At 36.2% G+C, this 20,940-nt stretch overlaps 2 protein-coding genes and 2 non-coding genes across 8 annotated transcripts; 1 reads left to right on the top strand and 3 right to left on the bottom strand.

The window, feature by feature from the left end:
• Positions 1-8,153: 8,153 nt before the first annotated feature.
• On the bottom strand, positions 8,154-8,225 carry TRNAD-GUC (transfer RNA aspartic acid (anticodon GUC)). Its single transcript has one exon. It is a non-coding gene; the product is annotated as a tRNA-Asp (tRNA).
• Positions 8,226-8,268: 43 nt separating this feature from the next.
• Positions 8,269-15,157, top strand: LOC112783448 (cell division control protein 48 homolog B). Of its 5 annotated transcripts, none has more exons than XM_072229706.1 (14): positions 8,310-8,391; positions 8,480-8,650; positions 8,954-9,096; positions 9,176-9,220; positions 9,647-9,702; positions 9,792-9,941; positions 10,544-10,648; positions 10,898-11,001; positions 11,810-12,091; positions 12,165-12,334; positions 13,164-13,292; positions 13,709-13,796; positions 14,204-14,281; positions 14,523-15,157. In XM_072229706.1, exons 6-14 carry the CDS (start codon positions 9,914-9,916, stop codon positions 14,991-14,993), a joined length of 1,455 nt encoding a protein of 484 aa, XP_072085807.1. In that variant the 5' UTR covers positions 8,310-8,391; positions 8,480-8,650; positions 8,954-9,096; positions 9,176-9,220; positions 9,647-9,702; positions 9,792-9,913; the 3' UTR covers positions 14,994-15,157. The 5 variants fall into 5 exon arrangements, with proteins under 5 accessions (XP_025682189.1, XP_025682185.1, XP_025682191.1 ...); XM_072229705.1 differs by having other exon boundaries at positions 8,319-8,391; positions 10,902-11,001; XM_025826404.2 differs by lacking the exon at positions 8,480-8,650 and having other exon boundaries at positions 8,269-8,391.
• Positions 15,158-15,592: 435 nt separating this feature from the next.
• Positions 15,593-15,664, bottom strand: TRNAD-GUC (transfer RNA aspartic acid (anticodon GUC)). The gene has a single exon. It is a non-coding gene; the product is annotated as a tRNA-Asp (tRNA).
• A 625-nt stretch (positions 15,665-16,289) lies between these two features.
• Positions 16,290-20,566, bottom strand: LOC112783068 (uncharacterized). The gene is made up of 5 exons (XM_025825822.3): positions 20,426-20,566; positions 19,113-20,305; positions 18,475-18,611; positions 17,168-18,054; positions 16,290-16,651 (listed from the first exon to the last, which is right to left on the bottom strand). The coding sequence occupies exons 2-4, from the start codon at positions 19,745-19,747 to the stop codon at positions 17,183-17,185; spliced, it is 1,644 nt and encodes a 547-aa protein (XP_025681607.1). The 5' UTR covers positions 19,748-20,305; positions 20,426-20,566; the 3' UTR covers positions 16,290-16,651; positions 17,168-17,182.
• Positions 20,567-20,940: the final 374 nt, after the last annotated feature.

The raw sequence follows: 20,940 nt of genomic DNA, 5'->3' as shown, positions 1-20,940 counted from the left end.
CTCACCCTAACATAAAAAAAGACAATAAAGCCATGAGGCAAATTTAAAAAATACAAACAGGTCCTGTAACACTTTTAAAATGGACAACTAAATCCTTAAACATGTTATCGGGGGGACATAAAGATCCTTTGTCCAGACAAGTACCTCTGCCTCAGGTGCTGATTGTGACAGTGGTATAACCACAAGAGAAAGGTTGTCTTGGGTCTTCTTCTTTGGTTTTCTGGTCTTAGGTTTCCAATTTGGGTTGGATGGCGCACCCTTGCAAGTCTTATAGTTGTGCCCTGTATGACCACACTTGCTGCAGGTCACATAGAAACTTCTCCTCAGTTTTTCACCTTCGATAACAGTTTCTGTTGGGTCCTTTTGCCTATTATGTACCTTTGGATGATCAATTGGTTGCTTAATGACAGGTGCAGCAGGCCTAGTCTGATCTGACCAGTTAATTACCATCTGTTACATGTACATGTATGTTTAATCAGGTCCACATCCAACTTAGATCCCTTGTATGTGACCTCAAATCGCTTGCACTCGTTATCACCAATCCACTCCGCAGTCCATTTGTTACTTGGCTTAACAAGCCTCTTCAACCTTTTCTCCTGAACCGGTGCAAGCTTTCCATGATGACAATCTATCAGTCTCTTGTGCTGAACCATACGCCTCATGAGGTAGCAGCGCACTTCTTCGCACATTGTGAGTATAGGCTTGCACCAGTACTTGGTGATCTTGGAGTTGAAAGACTCGCACATATTGTTAGTTAGGTTGTCCACTTTTGGACCATGACTGAAGTAGGCCCTTACCCATGTTGCAGGTTCAAATTTCATCAGGTATGACCAGGCATCCTGATTAACTTCCTTCAGCCTCTCCATTATTGTCTTGAACTCAGCCACAGTTGTGCATTTTGCACAGTCCCACACAAATTCCCTGATATATAAGCCCTTGAAACGGTTGATGAAATTCTTTCACATGTGCATGGCACAATTGTGCACATGTGCATTCGGCATTATCTCTTTCAATGCAGGCATCAGTCCCTGAAACAGAATGGTTCAAGAAGGACTTTCATCATTTTGCATTATATGTACTTAAATTAAGTACAGAAACTGACTTACTAACCTTTTGCATGTCGGACATAAAATTCCAACCATGTTGTTGTACATCTCCAATGTCCTCTTGTAATAGGGTCAAAAACCACTTCCATGACTCTTTCGATTCAGACCTTGCCACAGCAAATGCAATGACATAAAACTGGTTATTTGCGTCCTGTGCCACAGCAAACAACAATTGGCCCCCATGATAGGTCTTGAGGAATGCTCCATCCAAGTGAATCAGCGGCCTGCATCCACTCTTAAATCCCCTCTTGCAGGCATCGAAATATATATACATTTTGTCGAATGTTGGGAGTGCTTGTGGCTGGGGAATAACGTCCAACAAGGCAGTAGACCTTAGATTGCTTCTATGTATCTCCATTAGATAGTCTCTAAGCTTCCCATATTGTTCTACCTCGTTTTCCATGATCCTGTCTTTGGCTTCCCTCACAGCTCTGTAAACCATTTTAGGGTGTAGTACTAGATCAAACTCTTCTTTTAAAAAATTAATGGCCTCATGTGTGTTCATATGGGGATGGGTGGTCATCCTTTTCTCTACTTTTTTGCTGATCCAGTGTTGGTCAGCCGCATTGCTTCCCAGATCTCTTGCGCATGTATGTTCACTCCTATAGGTTTTCACTTGGAAACACTGCAGCTGTTTATTGTATGACAGATGAGCAATCCAGGGACAATTCTCATTTTTGCATCCAACTCTAACCCTTTCCTTATCATTTTTAATCCAGACCAACTCCCTCCCCTAAGCAATAAACGAATCCTTCATAACTTCTTTGAACCTCTCTATTGTAGCAAATCTTGTGCCTAGCTCAAATTTGTCTTCTCCAAAGCCATAGTGTTCATCAAACTCAGGCCAGTGTGGTTTGTTCCCTTCATCCTCTGATGAGACAGGGGTATGCAGCTCTTCAAACTCGTACTCAAACACAATGTCTTCATTATCAGTGTCTACATCACTGACATAATCTGAAACGGCTGGCCTTATGCTGGGCTCCCTAGCAGGCCTATATCTGTTGGGCTGACTTCGAGGCCTACTAGTGCGGTGCTGTTTAGCAGGCCCAGTAGACATTGAGAAACTTTCACCAGCTGAGCCCACCCTTCTTACTTTAAATCTCTGCCTTTTAAACTCATGTGTTGCTTGTTTTTTTGGCTTCTCATTGGGATCAACCCCTTTCCTTGACGATGGAGACACATGTTTCCTCTTCCCTTTGGCAGCTCTAACCCTTCTGTTCTCATCATCTTCACCAGTATCACTCCCACTTTCATAGCTAGCTGGTGGTGGTTTATACGGCTCATCTTCATCACTGTCAGTACTATCATCGTCGGTAGACGAGCCATCCGACTTCTCCAAGTCATTTGGATCGACTTCTTCCTCAACCTCAGTATTTTTCTCAAAATCATCATCTGCGATCTTAGGTTCGTCAACAGGATGGTCAAAAAAATGTAAAACTCTTCAGTATCTTTGTTCCTCAACTTAGCCTGTCGCATTTGGTTGATCCCTGCGTCCCCCCTCAATACATGCAACCCTGACTTCATATCTTTACTTTTTGGATCATACCAGTAAGCCTCCTTATAGGATTGATATCCCAGTCCTTTAAACATCGTGACCAGATCGTCGAAATTGACAAAATCCAAGTCCATCAGAGGAAACTTCTCAACTTGACCATTAAGATACACTAACTCACCGCTATCCCTCCGTGAAAAGTTACCCCCATGATGGAACACGGGAACACCAAAGACATCAACCATCTGCAAAATTTTTCAATCCACAACAAAACACAAAACCACCCCTTATTATCTAAATCTCCAAAATCTTTCTAAACAACATATGGCAAATGACTAACACATGGCAAATGACTAACCCCACAACTAATCACCTATGACAATCACTTACCACTCTCTACGGCAGACGCAGGTATAACCACAGAGCTTCAATATGGAACTCCTCCACGGAACTGCAACGACGACAATGCGGAGACGAAGCGTTGTATTTTTTGGAGGGAAAAGCTTAGTAGTGCTAGGGCTTCTTGTAATTCTTTGTCACTGATATGGGCAGCACTGGCATATTTCATAAGTCACACTCACCACTGCAAAACATTAACCAAAAACGATGTCGTCCGAGTGCCCAAGGACTACAATGTCCCATTAATTTCTCCACTAGCACCACGTCAGCCCCGTTACCACCATCCTGAAGACACGTGCGCATATCCACGCCACATAGGCGCCAGGTAAACAGAATCCGTTACGTGTTGGACACCAAATTGAACGGGAGGACCGATTTGTACGGCGTTTTGATTGATGAGGGGTCGTTTTGTATTTTCCAATCCTGAGGGAGTTAAAAGTCCATGATTTAAAAGGTCAGGGACGAATTTGTCATTTACCCCTTTTTCTCTCTCTCCAGAATTGCCTATCATGACTTGATAACATTTTAGGTTCAAATGTGGAATAAATGTTTATATACTTATAAGAGAAAAAACTTTGATGCTACATTTGCCGATATTCACAAGAAGATAATTTGATCATTTCTATACAAAATACCTTACTTTAATTCCTTGTGAGCATCTAAATCTCAAATAATCCATCACAAGCTCTCTATTTCAAATAGTATTAATATCATTATCATCATAATCTCCAAACATAGAAAGAGACAAAGGAGCAATAGCCACTTTAAATGCTCTATTAATATATATCATCTCATAATCACCTTCCTGCATTGTAATAAATACAATGAGATTAGAGTTCAGACACCTAAATTCATGTTATTAAATGTTTATAAATCCATTAATACTTGATGAAAAAAGAATTGAAGCCAATCATAAACCTAAATAGATATTTGCAATGCAACAAATAATATATCCAAATGATGGCGAATAACTTCTAAATTTGGGTTAATTATATATAGTGAAACTTGGTGCAAACATAAACCGCTGGACCCCTTCCACGGTTTATGCTTATTTCCCATTCACACAGAAATCGTAGAACTCCTACCACGGTTTTTAGCCAAATTCGTTATCAACGTAAACTGCAGAACTCCATCAGCGGTTTATGTGTATTTTGAAACCGTGGGACCCCTTCCGTAATTTACATAGTTTTGTAGAAAGTTGCATTTTCGTATCTAAACTGCAAAAGTTGTATTTCGGTAATTTTGTAACACAAATATTTTATTTTGGTGATTTTCCCTAATATTAACCTTTTTAAAATGAAAAGATTAAAAAACTTCAAGTATAGAACAGAGGATAAGTAGATCTAACTTTCAAATATCTAACACACATTTTAATGGATTTATTCACGTTTTAACAACACAACATCAATGAATTAAAATTCAAGAACCCGAGAAAATAAAATTTTAATGTTAAACATTTGTGCATCATCTCAACCATTGGCCTCGTTTAAAAACGGTACACAATAAGTTGCCAAACATTTTGCAAAGAGTAGTCGACCACCACCACCATACGACTACTGTCACCTTGCACTATTGTCACCAACACCCATAAAATAGGAAGAGAGTAGAGAGGGGAACCAACCCAGTAGCCCACCATGGCCGCCTGCTCCATTACCCATTATCTTCATCAGAACTACCACTATCGCTGACACCGGACAGCACACTAAAGCCGGATGCTGCCTCTGTCGTCTTCACCTCTGTCTTGCTCACAACTGCTGCATCCATCTTCATAACCACCTTCATCGCTGAAAGGTCACGGTGCTCAACCTTTGCATTTTCTGCCAATCCCCAATTTAAATCAATCGTGGTGGTTGACTCTCGGCGAGCCTCCCTTCTCCCCTGTCGCCATCTAGAAGAACAATAAAATACATGCACAAAAAAAAAAGATTCACCCCAAATTATTGCAATTGAGGACATCCCTCAAATCACCACGTTCGATTTTTTCGTTATCAAGCACATTGGGTTAGGAGAAACCAAACGCCGTTCTCGTTATAGAACGTCTTTCACAATTTACTGTTTTTTTTGGGAAAAATATAATATTTTTCAAAACTAAAAGAAATAATGTTTTTACTTTTTAAATTATTGCAATTGTTGTACATAGCATCTATTAATCACCTGACTAGCATTCTTTTCTAGGAGTTTTGAATTGTCGCTTGAAAATAGCAGTGATGTTCAGAAGGACATGTGTCTTTGTAAGGCCTACCCATGTCAGTTCTACACATGAGGAACTTAAAGAGATTCTACATTATAGACTCTACCATCAAGTAAATGCTCTAGGGATAGAAACTAAGTTGTTTTAAGATATAAATAATGCAACCGATAATTTATTTTAGGAAAAATTTTAAGTGTACCGAAAACATCGGTATTCCAGTTGTTTTAACCGTTGATTTTTGTGGGCTTATTATTAATGGACTCCAAAAAATTCTCCTCATGCACTAAAGAAGTGGAAACCAAATTTTCTTGGGCCAAACTCGCAAACGGGAACTCAGTTTCTACAAATTTGACATCACGAGATATAAAGAAAATATTTCTTTCCATATCATAAAGTTTCCATCCTTTCTTTCCAAATGGGTATCCCACAAATGTGCATGTACGAGTTCGGCTGGCAAATTTATCACCCTTGGTTTGTTGATTGTGCGCATAACACAATGAGCCAAAAATCCTAAGATGATTATAGTCAGGTGGTTTTCCATGTATCATTTCAAAAGGAGTTTTCCCGTTAAGAATAGATGATGGTGTTAGGTTGATCAAGTGTCCCGCAGATAAAACACATTCTCCCCAGAATCGAATGGGCAAAGATCCTTGAAATCTCAGTGCATGAGCTACATTAAGAATATGTCTATGTTTTCTCTCCACCCTTCCATTTTATTGGGGTGTCCCAGCGCAAGATGTTTGATGAACAATTCCATGCTGCAAAAAATATGGACGCATACAGATGAACTCGGTCCCATTATCACTGCGTACTTCTTTGACTTGTTTATTAAACTGCCTTTCAATGAGAGCAAAGAAATTAATCATCACACTTGACACCTCCCGCTTTTCACACAACAAATAGATCCAAACTGCTCTTGAATAATCATCAACAATTGTTAAAAAATAAGATGCTCCGCAAGAAGAGGGGGTACAATAGGGTCCCCATAAATCACAATGTATTAAATCAAAAGGATGTGTTGCATGAAAATCACTTGATGGAAATTTATCTCGTGTTTGTTTAGATTTTTCACAAACTTCACATAATTTATTCTTCTCTTAAAATTTACAACCATCATTCAAATTCGGCAACATTTGTACCACTTTATAGGAAGGATGTCCCATTCGCTTGTGCCAAAGATCAATACTACTCTTCTCTTGGGTTTGACATGCTGTGAATTTGCGAACACCATAGTACATGTAGAGCCCATCTCTTCGTTCACCCGCTCCAATCAGCATCCTCAAAATGAGGTCCTGCATAGCACAAAGCTCATGAGTGAATAGTACAGTACAATTTGCATCCTTTGTTAATTGTGATACTGAAATCAAATTGCTTCTTAGTTTTGGCACATATAAAACATTGGTCAATTTAAGCCCTCCATCAAGAGTCACCGTTCCCTTTGTATTGGCAAGAACTTCTTCTCCGTTTGGTAGCCCCACCGTGCATCCTTTAATACGGGTTTCAGCAGTGTGCCTCCGATCACTCACTGTTTGTCTCCCGTCATCACAATATTCAGCTTGTGGTGCTCGTTTATGTTGATGACTAAAACAACTGAAACATCAATGTTCTCGATACACTTAAAACTCTTCCTTTATTTTATCCATAAACATCGTCCACCTTTGTGAGCTATTGGATATGAAAAGTGTATAGAATCAAGATGAGTGTCCTTTAATAGTTTTAAATTTGAGTTTTACAAAAAATCAATCTTAGTCAAATTCTTAACTCTATATTTAGATTAGTCTCTAAAGTTACACTTATATTTGTGGCCTCTAAAAATTTGATTCACTTATTCATTTTAATTTCTCAACTTAGTATTTATGATTCACCCTAATTTCAGACCTTGTTTTTGTCACAAAATTATTAAGTAATAATTGAAATTTTTTATCTCAATTTAGTCTTTACAAAATATTTAAAATTCTAATCTTTATTTTACTTTAAGGGTTTAAAGACTTCTTATGAAACAAATTAAGGTAAAAAGTTTTAATTATCATTTTAGATAATAGTTAAAAATTTTAGTGAGATAACTGTAAATCCATCTTAATACACTATTAATAGTTCTGATAAAAATAGAATTAGAACCAACATAAACTACAAAAGATCAAATTGAATAAATTAAATCACGAATATCACCTGAAAAATTGATTTGATTATTAATTCCGTTTTTTATAACAAAGTTTTTTAACAAAGCAAACACAAAAAAAAAAAAAAAAAAAAAAAACAGTAAGAGCTTTTGTTTACCTTAATTTATTAGTGTAACCCTCGTTTTGTGGACTTGATGACAATTAATTATTAGTATATTAATAAGCAATAAGCTACTAAATCGCATATCTCCTAATTCATGTTATTTTTATTAGTATAATAAAAAATATTTTTGTATATTCAATGAAATATATTTTAAGAAAAAAAATTAAACACCAATTTTTCGCAGATTCCCATTATATATATATTAGATTAAATATTAGCTTAAAATATACCATTATATTTTTTATTATTAAAGTTGACAGTTATTAATTAGTTATTATCTATAAACACAAGTTGTTAGATTGTTTACAATAATACAATGTTCTTAGTTGCATGTTTTTTGTGCCGCCCAAGCCAGCAAACCAATGCCAATGCTCAAAGCAAAAGCTGATATATGCCATTAACAAATTGCAAATCTGATCATATTCATTTGGAGTTTTGGACCATCATCATTTTGTGGTAAGACGGCACCTACTAATTAAGGTCATTATTTAAATATGCGGCTACTACTCATCGTCTATTCTACCTTTATTCCTACAATTAAGTGAAATACAGAAGACCCCACTTCTGGGTCCCCTTGGAAAGCGGGCCTGAGCCCAATAAAATAAAAGGTCTCATGTAATGATCTAAGACCTTTTAAAAAGCCTGATCCCAAAAAAAGGAAAAAAAAAAAGATTAAAAAGGACGCCGTTGCCGGGGATCGAACCCGGGTCACCCGCGTGACAGGCGGGAATACTCACCACTATACTACAACGACTTTCCTGCTTGCTTTAATTAATAAATATTATTTTAATGTTAATAAATCAAATGTCATAACCCCTCTTCTTCGTTATCAAAACACAAAACCCTCGCGCGCTTTCTGTTTCATTTCGCGGCGGCGCTCTACTCCTCTCTCGCTTTCTCTGCGTATTCTGGTCAATCTGGTGAGCCGTTTTTATTTCTTTCATATTTACTTTTTTTTTTTTTTAAATTAGTTGATTGGTGTTGGTAAATATGTAGAAGAAGAATCAGAAAAGTTGGGAGGGAAGAATAATTTTGGGTATAAGAATGAAGGAACTATGACTGCATAACCAAGGAAGTGAAAAAAGATTTCTTTTAAAAGCTTTGTTGTGGGGCTCTTTTTGGTCAGAAGAGAACGTTTTCTGTGTGCGTCAAAGGTTATAAGTCTAAGGCAGAATAATGGTAAGGAAAAAAAAAAAAGAATAAAAATGAAAATTTGATGATGTGAATTTAGTGTGTGTAAGGTATTGTAATGTGACAGCCTTTTCTTTTTTCTGCTGAGATGAAAAATGGACCTTTGAATTGAATTGAATTTGTTGAGAATTCTAGGATTTTTTCGGTGGAAATATATGCCTAACTAATTTAGTCCACAATTAGTTGATAATTGGTGAAAATACTGATACCTAACTAAATTGCTGTGTGAAATTTTCATATATTTTCAACTTTGATGCCCCTACCCTAAATTGTTAATATTTGTTGACATAGTTTCTGAGATGGAAAGCAGCAGCAACAACCAGTGGAGTGCTGAGGAAGCCATTGGTGGCAATGCCCAACCTCTTCAAGCACTCAGAGAAATCATCATCTTCCCGCGCCTATTTTCTCGACAAGCGCAGAGCCTTGGCCTCAAAGTTCACTTCTTTTCATTTCCCTCCTTTATTCACAGTTTTCTTTTCTTTTCTTTTTTCTAACCACCAACGACATTCTCAGTGGCCACGGGGATTGCTGCTCTATGGCCCACCAGGCACTGGAAAGGTAAAAAAAAAAAAATCCATGAGACATTTATTGATTCTACAACTTGGATTTGAGTTTGTGAGAGCTCTATTGATATTAATAATAGATATTGTTTCTTCCTTCTTTTGTGTGATCTATTGTTGACAGAGTTTGCTATGAAAATTGGAAAAGAGTGTTTATAGTTTGAGCCAGTGAATTACTTTCTTCCGTTGGATTTTCTCTCTAGTTTATATGAGCAACGGTTTCAGTTTGGGGGTTTTCTAATTTAAACTTTATTCTAGTTTGTTGCATCTATCTTTTGTCAGGGACTACTTCGGTGTAAATAACATGTTTTTGCCATGTCCTAATATAATGTGGTTGCGCTATAAGTCAAACTTAGCATTTTGCTTTGCATGATAAATTTAGAATTTGCTATTTATATATGCCTGAATGTGTGCCCAATTGCAGACGAGTTTGGTTCGAGCAGTGGTTCGGGAATGTGGGGCGCATTTGAAAATTATTAGGTACCTGTCTTGGATTTACAGGTTCGTGGGTTTTGGTATCAAAATTCTTTGATCTGAGTTGGTTGCTTGTCTGTTTATGTCCTCTGCAGTCCGCACATGGTGCACAGAGCACATGCCGGTGAAAGTGAGAAAATTCTCCGAGAGGCTTTTGCTGAGGCAGCATCTCAAGTAGCTTTGGGCAAGTCATCAGTTATCTTTATAGATGAAATAGATGCACTCTGTCCCCGTCGAGATTCTAAGTATGTGACAGTTGACGACTTTTGTGATGAATATTACTGTGATTTGTCTTAGGTCTTACTTCATTTAAAGATCAATTTACTATTGAATGCAATATTATATGATACTGGATTTTAACAGTGAACTCTTGAGTCTATTTATAGTATATGTCCATTGAATTCGTTATTATCTTTTAGCTAGTCGTGATTTTTTTTTCAGTCAGTTATATATTGCCCCAATTTTTTACATTGATGTGAGTTAGAATGATATATTTTTGTTCTGTAGAATAGTTAACTAGTTCATAAATTTCATTTTGATACCATTTGAATGATGAAACTATACTTCTTTCTCTAAGTCTTTATCAATCACTATGTTTTAATTTCCTTTCTTCTCTTTTTGTAATCAATGGGGCACAGCAATTTTTCCCCATATGAATGGCTCATTGTGTATTTTGATTTCAATTAGTTTGATTAAGACTTTTACTATGTTGACTAGATAAAATTTTAAGATCCTGAAATATTATGAATGAAATATGTAGTACTGTTTCTTTAGTGAATTCTTTTGAATATATAAAGATATATGTGGGAAGCTTATTGAGGCCATTAATCAAATTGTCTACATGCAGAAGGGAGCAAGATGTCCGAGTTGCCTCACAACTCTTTACACTCATGGACTCTAATAAACCCACGTCTTCTACAGCAGGAGTCGTTGTGGTTGCATCAACTAACAGGTTGTCTTTCATCTTCCAGTAGATTATTTATTATTTCATGAAAATGAAAATTGAATTATATCAGAAGGAAAAGAACTAAAGAAGAAACAGAAATTACAGGGGATGCATGTATATTATTAAGAGTGGTTTTCAGTCATGTGATAGTTTTTCATATCTTTGATTCTCTATTCTCTGCTTTTTTGGTGCTTAGTTGCTGGTTATTTATTCACTTTCTCTCCATTGAATTTGGTGTGTCTGGTTTCTGCATAGACAGAGTGGATGCAATTGACCCCGCTCTAAGAAGATCCGGACGTTTTGATGCTGAAATTGAAGTTACTGTTCCAAATGAAGAAGATCGCTTTCAAATTCTTAAGGTAATTGTTAGAGACAGGAAACATTTATGCACTATTAAGATGATTTGGGAATTCATGAGGGATATATTAATAGATATAAAACCATTCATGACTCGTTAGCTGCCACCTGAGTCCTTATGGAATTTCTTTGGTGACTGTTGGGTGTGCTCTATACCTTAGTAGTTCAATCAGTTCCGGTTTAGTGTTGAGTGGTTTTACTGGTCTCAGGAAAAAGGAAGAAAGCGATTTTTTTGTCAAAATGTGCTATATATGCTTGTTTTTAGAGTATTTGTTTGGACCATTATTCTCATAACTTAAACAATATTTTCTTAAAGAAGCAGGTTTTGTGGGACAAGGTTTGGTGTTTGGCCCTTCTTGAGGGATCTGAAAGCGCATGATCTCTTTCTGGAGGAATTTGTCTCTTTGATATGTTGAAAGATTGGAAAGATATATTTTATTGACAGCTTTATTCTTTATCGTGGTGTTCTTGGAAATATTTTCTCTTGTCCAACCTAGCTTTTGGTATGGATATTCTTTGCATCTTGATAAACTTAATGTAATCATATAATAAAAAATGTAATATTAAAAAAAAAAGGGGGGGGGGGGGGGGAGTCTCCTGCCAACTTAAACATTTGGGATGGTTTGGTTGTGGATAATAATGTTACTCTTCATTCTTTTTCCTGGTAACTATAGTTTCTAACACCAATTACTTAGCAAGAAAGCAATCCTTCAGTTTGCCTTCTATCATTATGCTTGCTACCTAGAATTCTTGTTTGGTAAGTATTTCAGAGCATGAATATATTTGTTCTTTATTTTTACTTTTTTCCAGCTGTATACAAAAAAGATTCCATTGGATCCCAATGTTAACATAAAAATCATTGCTGCATCATGCAATGGATATGTTGGAGCTGATTTGGAGGCATTGTGTCGTGAAGCTACCATGTTTGCAATTAAAAGGTCAAATACAAATGAAGATGCTATTAATTTCAGTTTAACAATGGAAGATTGGCAAAACGCAAGGTCCATTGTTGGTCCAAGTATAACAAGAGGTGTTACTGTTGAAGTTCCCAAAGTGACTTGGGAAGACATTGGGGGATTAAAAGATTTGAAGGTTTGTAAACTTAACATTTGATTTTACATTGAGAAACTCAAGATTATTCATGTTTATAATTATCCTTGTGCAGAAAAAACTTCAGCAAGCTGTCGAATGGCCTATTAAGCATTCTGATGCATTTTCAAGATTGGGAATATCTCCCGTACGTGGAATTCTTCTCCATGGACCTCCAGGATGCTCAAAAACAACCCTTGCTAAAGCTGCTGCTCATGCTGCCCAAGCTTCTTTCTTTTCTTTGAGGTTTGAATAATTTAATTTTCTACATAGGGTTTATCCTTGTGGTATTCAGTATATAAGTCTTGGATTGATTATTACTTAATTTTATGCCTAAGAAGGAATGATTTTCTCTTCCTCTCCTTAGGAATCACAATATCAGAGTGTCATTTCAGGAAAAAAACCACAAATCTCCTTGTGTAGGGACATGTTATTGTCATGATGCTTGACAAATTCCACACACAAGTTGTTCATATATTCTCCCAAATATGATGCTGTCGTTTTCAGCTTGAGAATCTAAATTATGCTAGCATACTTGTTTTCCTAGAAGACTTGTATAATCATGCTTGCCTTGCGAAAGTGATAACTTTGGTTTGAAATCCAACAAAATAAGTTTGGCTGAAATATATTTTTCCTCTGGATTTCCATTGCTGGGGTCAGTTACACCCACTTGTTGTTAAGAACTTAAACTGAACAATCCTAGTTTTGAGGCCAAACAAGAGTGTGCCATGCTCTGAGGTAAGAAACACATATTTTATGTCAAATATATATTCTTTCATAAATGAATAAAGTAATCCAACCATATATTTGGCTGTTATTTTCGAAACGGAAATGTTTGATGACCAAAAACAGTCAAAACTTGTCTTATTTAGCATTCATTAATTATTGTAACAATTAATGAATCATAAATAAGGTAAGTTCTGGCTTCTTTTTTTTTTGTCTCTCTACCATTACTGTTTTGGAAATATGTTGCAGTTCTACAACATCCTTATCTCTGATTTCAGTTATGGAAATACCATCTTAACTCTGATTTCCAAATTATGGACAAATTTTGAAGTAAAAAATGCTGAACTAGTGGTGCAGAATTGTATTCAATGTATGTTGGAGAGGGGGAAGCTCTGCTCCGTAACACATTTCAGAGAGCCCGACTCGCGGCACCCAGTATAATATTCTTTGATGAGGCTGATGTTGTAGCTACAAAACGGTAAGTAACCATTTTTTTTTGTATGAGGATTAAATGCATGTGGGAGGTCATGCAAAGAATCATTGACATGTTTCCATGCATCTTATTCTGAAATCATATCATAATCAATTTTAAATTGTTTTGGCTGAAAGAAAATGTTGCTCTGCACAAATTTGTTATGCTGAACCAGCTCCTCTGAGGTGGATCTCAGTGATCAGCCCCATTGCATTTAACATCTACCCTCCTGTAATGTTGATTGCATTGAACTCTAAAATGTTTTTGCGTTTTGGTATGTTTTATGTTTAACATTTGGTGCTTTTAAAGCTCAATATTGGATTTAACATCTACCACCCTGTACAAAAAATTTGTTTGGTTTCTCTTTTGTTATGCTTATAGTGCATAATGAGTTATTTTCGTAATTTATCTCCTAATTGCAGAGGTGATAGTTCAAGCAATAGTGCGACAGTTGGTGAGAGGCTTTTATCCACTTTGTTGACTGAGATTGATGGCTTAGAAGAAGCTAAAGTAAGTTTACCATATGTCTCGTTGCTGTTGGCTATAGGGAGGACATTTTAGTCTCACACTTGTATTTCTTTTTTTTTTTTTTAATTTAAATATTCTTTTTATACCTTAGATTCTTTTATCAAAATGATAATAAATAAAAAAATAAAAAAAGAAAGCTCGATGCTCAAGGATCCTGAGTTAGCAAGTACAGGAAACGGGATGCACCCAAAGGGTATAATGTAGGCAATTTAACATGATAATGGCATCAATAATTGATTTCTCGGTTTGAATCTGTGAGCTTGAAGTCACAAAAACAACTTAACTGTTTCAAATTAAATAAAAAAAAGAAGTAAGCATAAGACTGGATTCAAGAAATTGGTAGTAAGCGCATTTCCATTTAAGTATATCTCTGTAATTTCTGTTTCCAGGGAATTCTTGTTCTGGCAGCAACAAATCGCCCTTACGCGATTGACGCTGCACTCATGCGTCCAGGACGTTTTGATCTGGTATGAGGTTGTATTTAGAATCGTATTTGTACCATTACAATTAAACTCATGTCTGTAGCTGAATCATACACAGTTGGAAGATACAAGCGTGTGTACAATGCAAAATGATGAAAGAATTTCATGAAATCAGCAACTTTACTTCATTAAAAAAAAAAAGTATTCTCAAACTGTTGACACTGATAGCAACTTGAAAAGGGTTGTCAAGATATTCTCTCATTGATTCATGTATCTGCAATGGCAGGTTCTTTATGTGCCACCGCCTGATTTGGAGGCTCGATATGAGATACTTTGTGTCCATACGCGTAATATGAAAACCGCGAGTGACGTCAATCTCAGACTACTAGCAGAAGACACTGAACTCTTTACAGGAGCTGAACTGGAGGGGTTATGCAGGGAAGCTGGAATTGTGGCTCTAAGGGAAGACATATCCGCCACCGTTGTATGCGATCGTCATTTCCAGATAGTGAAAGATTCTGTAAACCCAGCACTAACAAAAGCTGAAATTGATTCATACTCATCTTTTATGAAGACCTCATCTCAAGCTTTTCCTAAACATTTTGATTCAGATATGGAATTAGATAGGAGCAAAAAGAATGGGTTCAATCCTATGTCTTTGGTTAAAATTAGTGTTGCCAGTTTTGTATTACTTGCTGCTGCTAAATACTATAACATAGGTGGAGACCAAATTGTACCTCATACACCAATGACCTGAAGAACAGTACTTGCAAGCTCATGTAGTTTATTAACAAATTTATGTTTCTTTGTTATTTCTAAGGTTAAATTTTATTGTATTTTTGGCTTTTACCGAAAATTGTATATGACAATGTCTCATAATACAAGTGTTACCGATATTAATGGAATATACTTTTTGGTGTACGATCATTCAAAACATTATCTAAAAAGATTATTTAACATTGTTATAGTTATTCCAACCAAAAACTCCGACAAATGCACGTGCCTCAATTTTAAGTATTATATTTGCAACAGGAGGGCTATTTTTTTTTAATTTGAGATTGATCAATTGAAATAGGAGTATCATTTTCTCTCATGGTAGAATGTAATATCAACATGAACATTTGATAATACAACCCATAAACTAGAGGTATAACTAATAATCTGTATTTTTCATTTGTGGTGTAGTAATTTATTTATTTATTTTGGTAAAAGTAATTTATTTTTTTTTAATAGCATAGATGTCGGCCATGTTATGCTACCGAAACCTAATTATTGCTGGAGGAGTCCATTACAATTTAGTTTACGCTCGTAAAATGTCCCCAAAAAAAGCCCAAAGCCTTGGAATATAAAAAAGCGCGCCGTTGCCGGGGATCGAACCCGGGTCACCCGCGTGACAGGCGGGAATACTCACCACTATACTACAACGACTTTGATGTTTCATAGACAATTTAAATAATATATCTATTTTATAAAGTAAATGAATGCTTCGCATTTGTCCTTTCTCATTTTATTTTATCTAGCCGTGCCTTTGTCAACCGACAGAAACTACCTTGATAAAATTATTGCTGAACATTGACATAGAATATATACCATTCTTTCCCTATAATAATACAATAAAACTCTTTCACAAGATTTGAACTCAACTATGTTTAAAGGAAACAACTATTGATCCTTTTGAACTGAATAGTGTCTAGTTGTGTGTAAGAAACTTTCTTCAGATTTTTCCAATTAGATGTTCATGGTTAGCATTATTGCTTGGCTTAAAGAAAACAAGATGATGACTCATTGTTTTTTGTTTTTTTCCTCCCTCTCTGCTTGATTCTAGTGACTAGTGCTTTATTTGGAAAATGAATCCTCTCAATGTGTGATCTCACACCATACAAAATCAATTTAAGAAAAAAAAAATTTGAAATATTTCCACTTTATTTTATGACCATCATTGTAATGGACTTATGGCTAAGGTGGTGTTTATTTGTTCTCTCAACATAATAAAAACACAAACTCATACATAGATATCCATGAATACATATAATTTGTTTGACTGCAAAAACACTAATAGAGAAATACACACCTTTATCATTAAAAACCAATTTTACATCTATTGTGTGTCGTTATGTGTCCACCTAATGTCACTACTAAGAGCAAAAATTAGATTCATACAGAAACTAATACTCATGAAGAAATTCAAGTGTGCCTGGATTGAGAAGGCACACTTTAATTTGATACATCTCAGGCTTCTTTGGTTTATTTATTACATATTCACATTGTTATTAGATACATATATATATATATTTTTTTCAGACTGAGAAGGACTATTCTGTCCAAATAAATAGTTGAGTTATGGTAGGCACTTGCACTGCCATTGCTGTCTTTCTGTGTCTTTGATCACATGCTGCACAATCACAACTTTGTCTCCTGTATCAATATTTAGTTAAGATATTCAGAATGCATGGAAACAGCAAAATCTATATTCTCATTGCATGTTTCTATAAAAATTAGCTTAATTTTTTTTTAAATCAGGATTTTGTTTTTCAAAAACTGATCTGATTATTTTTTGAAAAACAATTAAAATTAGCCAGAGATATCTAATGGTTCTGACTTCTGAGTGGTACTCCCTTGGTCCGTTTTGAAGTGTCATTTCTGGAATGTATTTCGATTCTATCTAATACATACCAGAAATGACACTTAAGGTAGACGGAGTGAGCAACACATTTTCCGTTCGAGAATCAACTTATCAATGAGCTCAATAACATGAGACTTTATTCCCCTTAAAAGAATAAAAATGATTGATTTGGTTTGGAAGAAACATGATCTTAAGCTATTAAGTAGTGAATATGAGCTATGCCAAGTTGCATTTTCGCCGGCAGTTAACTGCTAAAGTATACTGCATAGAGAGACAATTCAACGATCAATATGAAAGGGGAAAAGTACCTTCTTGAAAGGAACTTAAGTAATCCGGAGAGAGACCGATGAATCATTTTCTTGCTTCACCTGCAAGGATTGTCTCTCACTCTCAACTCGCTGAAGCTGCGAAGACAGTTGAAGCAAGTCGATAGTCGGGACATCATCACATGAGAGACGATCTTTCACATTCACGAAATCTGAACCATGGAATATTCCATCTGCCATTTCAAAGTTGACAATGTCATTGGTGTCAGATATCAGCACAGAGCTAAGAGGACTTCCATCTGCAGGATTCAACTCGGATGGAAACCTATCGGAGACTCCACTCGAAGCTTGCGAAGTTATTCCTATCATCTTTTCAGAGACCTGGCTCATGGCATAATGGCTACTGCTATGGCTGCTCCGAATGACCATTGATCGAGCCATGGGAATTCCAGATGACTGGCTTGAAGAGTTTTGTGATTGAGATGACAGAAGAGAGAGAGCACAACCAGAGTCTGAAATTCCCGATAGTCCTTGAACAGCCGATTCTGTATCGAAAACATTGAAGTCCTCACCTCCTATGGACGTGTCCTGGAATAATGATTGTGACCCCGAGTTCGGGCCTCCTATGGCAGGTGGATATGAGCTATTATTTTCACAGAAGATGCTACCCCCAGCAGATGTAGCATCATTATTTTCATGAAGAAAGGGAAATTGCTTCTCATTATATGAAGGAAACAGAGGTCGTGACTGAGGGTGTCCATTAGAGATAGGAACAGAAGAAAGATGCCTAAAACCAGAGCCGTCTTCGGTTTTTATAGGTCTCCACCAGTCACCTGTTCCATATCTCTCAGAAGATAAGGCCCCAGCGGGGAGTATCTCTTGGCAGATGAAAGATGCTGATGTTAGCATGTTTCCCTGGAATCTGCTTTCTGCAAAAGCACCACAGGATCTCTAAGAAATTTACAAATCAAGTAAATTTAAGAATAAAAGATGACTGCGGAATTAAAGAAAAGGTTAGGATAGAGAATTAGTTATCGAAAATGTCACGAGCCAGATTTTGGTTATGAACAACTCAAAGAAAATGAAGCAGCTCATTAGTCAATATAGAAAATTAAGATCGTAGTATCAGATAGAAACTTGGGAAACCTTAGCCTACATTTCCTTAATAGTGAACCAAGGTTTACTCATTTTTTCTTTTTCACTGAATGGACATATTAGAGAAAGCTGTTGAAAAGGCAAAATATGAATTAATAAAGTAATCAATGAATATGCATGCAGAAATAGGAAGGTTAATGTTAGAGAGGGAGAAAAGTGTTCTTATAATGAAGGAATCCAGAACATGTTATTACCACCATATGGCTGAAGCAACCTCCCAGGCTTTCCAGAGTGTATACCAACTTGTGGTTTTCTCCGCCGCTCGTTATGGCCTGCAAGGCGTTTACGACAGCTACGCTTACCATCATCAAATTCAGCCAGCAAATGAAACCTGGATAGTAAGCTAAACATTACAGGAGCGCTATATATCATAATATTAAAGCTTCTTATTTCAAAACTTTGTCCTTTTTTAGAAAACTCAAAGCAGAAATTTTGGCAAAGGAGAAGTTATGCAGCAATTTTCATGGATGCGAATTATGTGTACAATTGCACACAAATCTCATCCATTAAAGTTTCTCCCCCAATTTTACCAACATACAAAACTCACCCCTAGTAAGAATATTCATAGAGTGTGGTTTCTTCCTTTTCAGAAAACAAAGTAGCACCTAAATTGGACTATAAGACAATTGGTGAGAACCAATCCCCATTTTTATTTCCCTCCAAATAATAATGCAGATTTGAAGAACATAGCTAAAGACAGGAAGAGAATTTGGATGAAAAGCTAAAAAGAGCAGATAAAAGCTTCTTAAACACACATGACATGTAATTAGGAGACAAAAAAGAGCCAACAAATTCAAAAGATGTAAAAGAAAGAAAAGCTTGACCAGCCTACCTACTACATTGCTGACAAAACCTTTGTTCAATACCATTGACAATAACTTTGGAAGTCTTGGAATGAACCTCACAAACTTTGTGCCTCTTATGGTAGTCCTTGCAACCACTCAGATCCTTGTTGCATCCATAGACCTGGCAGTATGCTGTCTGAGAGTGAATCCCAGAAGCTCGAACCCTCTTCGGCGGCGTGGACGACTCCGATGACGACAAAATAGGGGCCCCTTTGGAGAATGCTGGCACCACCACACCAACATCACCATGATCAGGAAACCTACCAAGCTTCAAGTCAATAAGTGAATCACAGCCACCACCATTAGAGTCCCCCAAAGAGGCTGAAATCTTGGAATTGAAATCATCTCTTGAAGAGAATGCGTTTGGGGTAGCCATAGCAGGGTCATTATCAATCTTTCTGCTATGAACACTACTAATTGGATTAGGATCTTGGGGCAATTGTTTCATCCCTGGGAACCCCAATTCCTCAAAACCTTGATTCTCAATGGAAAAACCACCTGGGGTTTTCAGTTCCCAACCCAAGAAGGAACCTTTGCTGTTCCTCCCAACACTGTTGGGAGGGGAAATCGCATCGTTTGAGACATAACCCTTCTCTTCAGAAACATAACTCCAAGACTCCATAACATGAATAAGCACACAGCCACACACACACACACACACAGAGGCAATTACACAAACACAAAGAGTGCAAGAATCAGAGTGCAAGTATAACCACCTCAATTGATGCAGTTAAAAACACTGTAACAGACTCTGACTCAAACTCAAAACAGAAACAAAAGAAAAAAAAAAAGTCTCAACTTGCAATAGCTACTACTTCAGCAGTGGAGTAAAGTTAACAAAAAGAAGGAACACCATTGAAGAGCCTTCAAAAAGAACAAAACACAAGTAAGTAATAGTTACTACTGTCTATAATACTATTATCCCTACTGAAGCTGAAGCAAGACCCTTTTTTTTAATTATTTTTTGCAATCAGTGAGACAATAATTATGAGAAAAAGATTAAAGGGGAAAAGGAAAAAAAGAAAGAAAGAGAGTAGAAAAGAAGTGTCAGAAGGGAGCACGTGAAATGGAAAATGGGTTAAGATAATGAATGTGAAGAGTGTGTCAGGTGAAGACAGAGGACTCAATGGAGGCAAAAACACAATCCATGGAGATTCATTCATATATAATCAATCAAAGCCTGTTTCATAAAGAAAATAAAGTATGGTAAGCTATTATTATTGATAAATAATCTTCAAAAAGCTTAACCAAATAATAATAACAATAATATCAGAGAGAAGAAAGGGAGAGACTTTTTTACCAGTGGTGGTGTTGTACTTGAAGAAGAAGAAGAAGAAGAAGAAGTGAGATAATGATTATGGTGATGATGCAAACTCAAAGTGAAAAGAGACTCTTTGAATGAATAAATGAATGAATGAATGCTTTGTTTCCCAAATTCCATGAAAAAAAAGATTATTTTTAAAGAGCTTTTGTTTGTTTCTTGTTAGCTGGAGAGAGAGACAGAGGGGGGGGGGGGTCATAAGGGCAAAATTGTCATTATGTAAATTTAAATTGTGTGTTAGTTTGTGTTTTTATTTTAAATATTTTTGTTTTTAAGATTTTATAAAAAAAATTATTTTTTTCTATTTTCTCTTTATTTTCATAAAATTTAAAAAAAACACTTACTTATAATTTATAACATGTGTTATCATCAAACAAATAAAAATTAATTTAATTTTTAATTATATTTGTTGGAGATTAATTTATAAAAAATAATCTTTCAATAATAAATTGAGGGCAATTTACGCAAATAAAATGATTGAAGAAAACGTTTAC

The sequence above is a fragment of the Arachis hypogaea genome, chromosome 20 (assembly GCF_003086295.3).
Source record: "Arachis hypogaea cultivar Tifrunner chromosome 20, arahy.Tifrunner.gnm2.J5K5, whole genome shotgun sequence".
Taxonomy (NCBI): domain Eukaryota; kingdom Viridiplantae; phylum Streptophyta; class Magnoliopsida; order Fabales; family Fabaceae; genus Arachis; species Arachis hypogaea.
This window is presented reverse-complemented; position numbering and strand designations above follow the sequence as displayed.

Coding starts and splice junctions, on each gene's coding strand:
- LOC112783448 (XM_025826400.2), top strand. CDS start 8,962: ATGGAAAGCAGCAGCAACAACCAGTGGAGTGCTGAGGAAGCCATTGGT. Junction 9,703..9,791: donor GCGCATTTGAAAATTATTAG/GTACCTGTCTTG, acceptor TGTCCTCTGCAG/TCCGCACATGGTGCACAGAG. Junction 12,092..12,164: donor GGGGATTAAAAGATTTGAAG/GTTTGTAAACTT, acceptor ATCCTTGTGCAG/AAAAAACTTCAGCAAGCTGT.
- LOC112783068 (XM_025825822.3), bottom strand. CDS start 19,747: ATGGAGTCTTGGAGTTATGTTTCTGAAGAGAAGGGTTATGTCTCAAAC. Junction 18,612..19,112: donor TTTTGTCAGCAATGTAGTAG/GTAGGCTGGTCA, acceptor CTTACTATCCAG/GTTTCATTTGCTGGCTGAAT. Junction 18,055..18,474: donor GTTGCTTCAGCCATATGGTG/GTAATAACATGT, acceptor GTGCTTTTGCAG/AAAGCAGATTCCAGGGAAAC.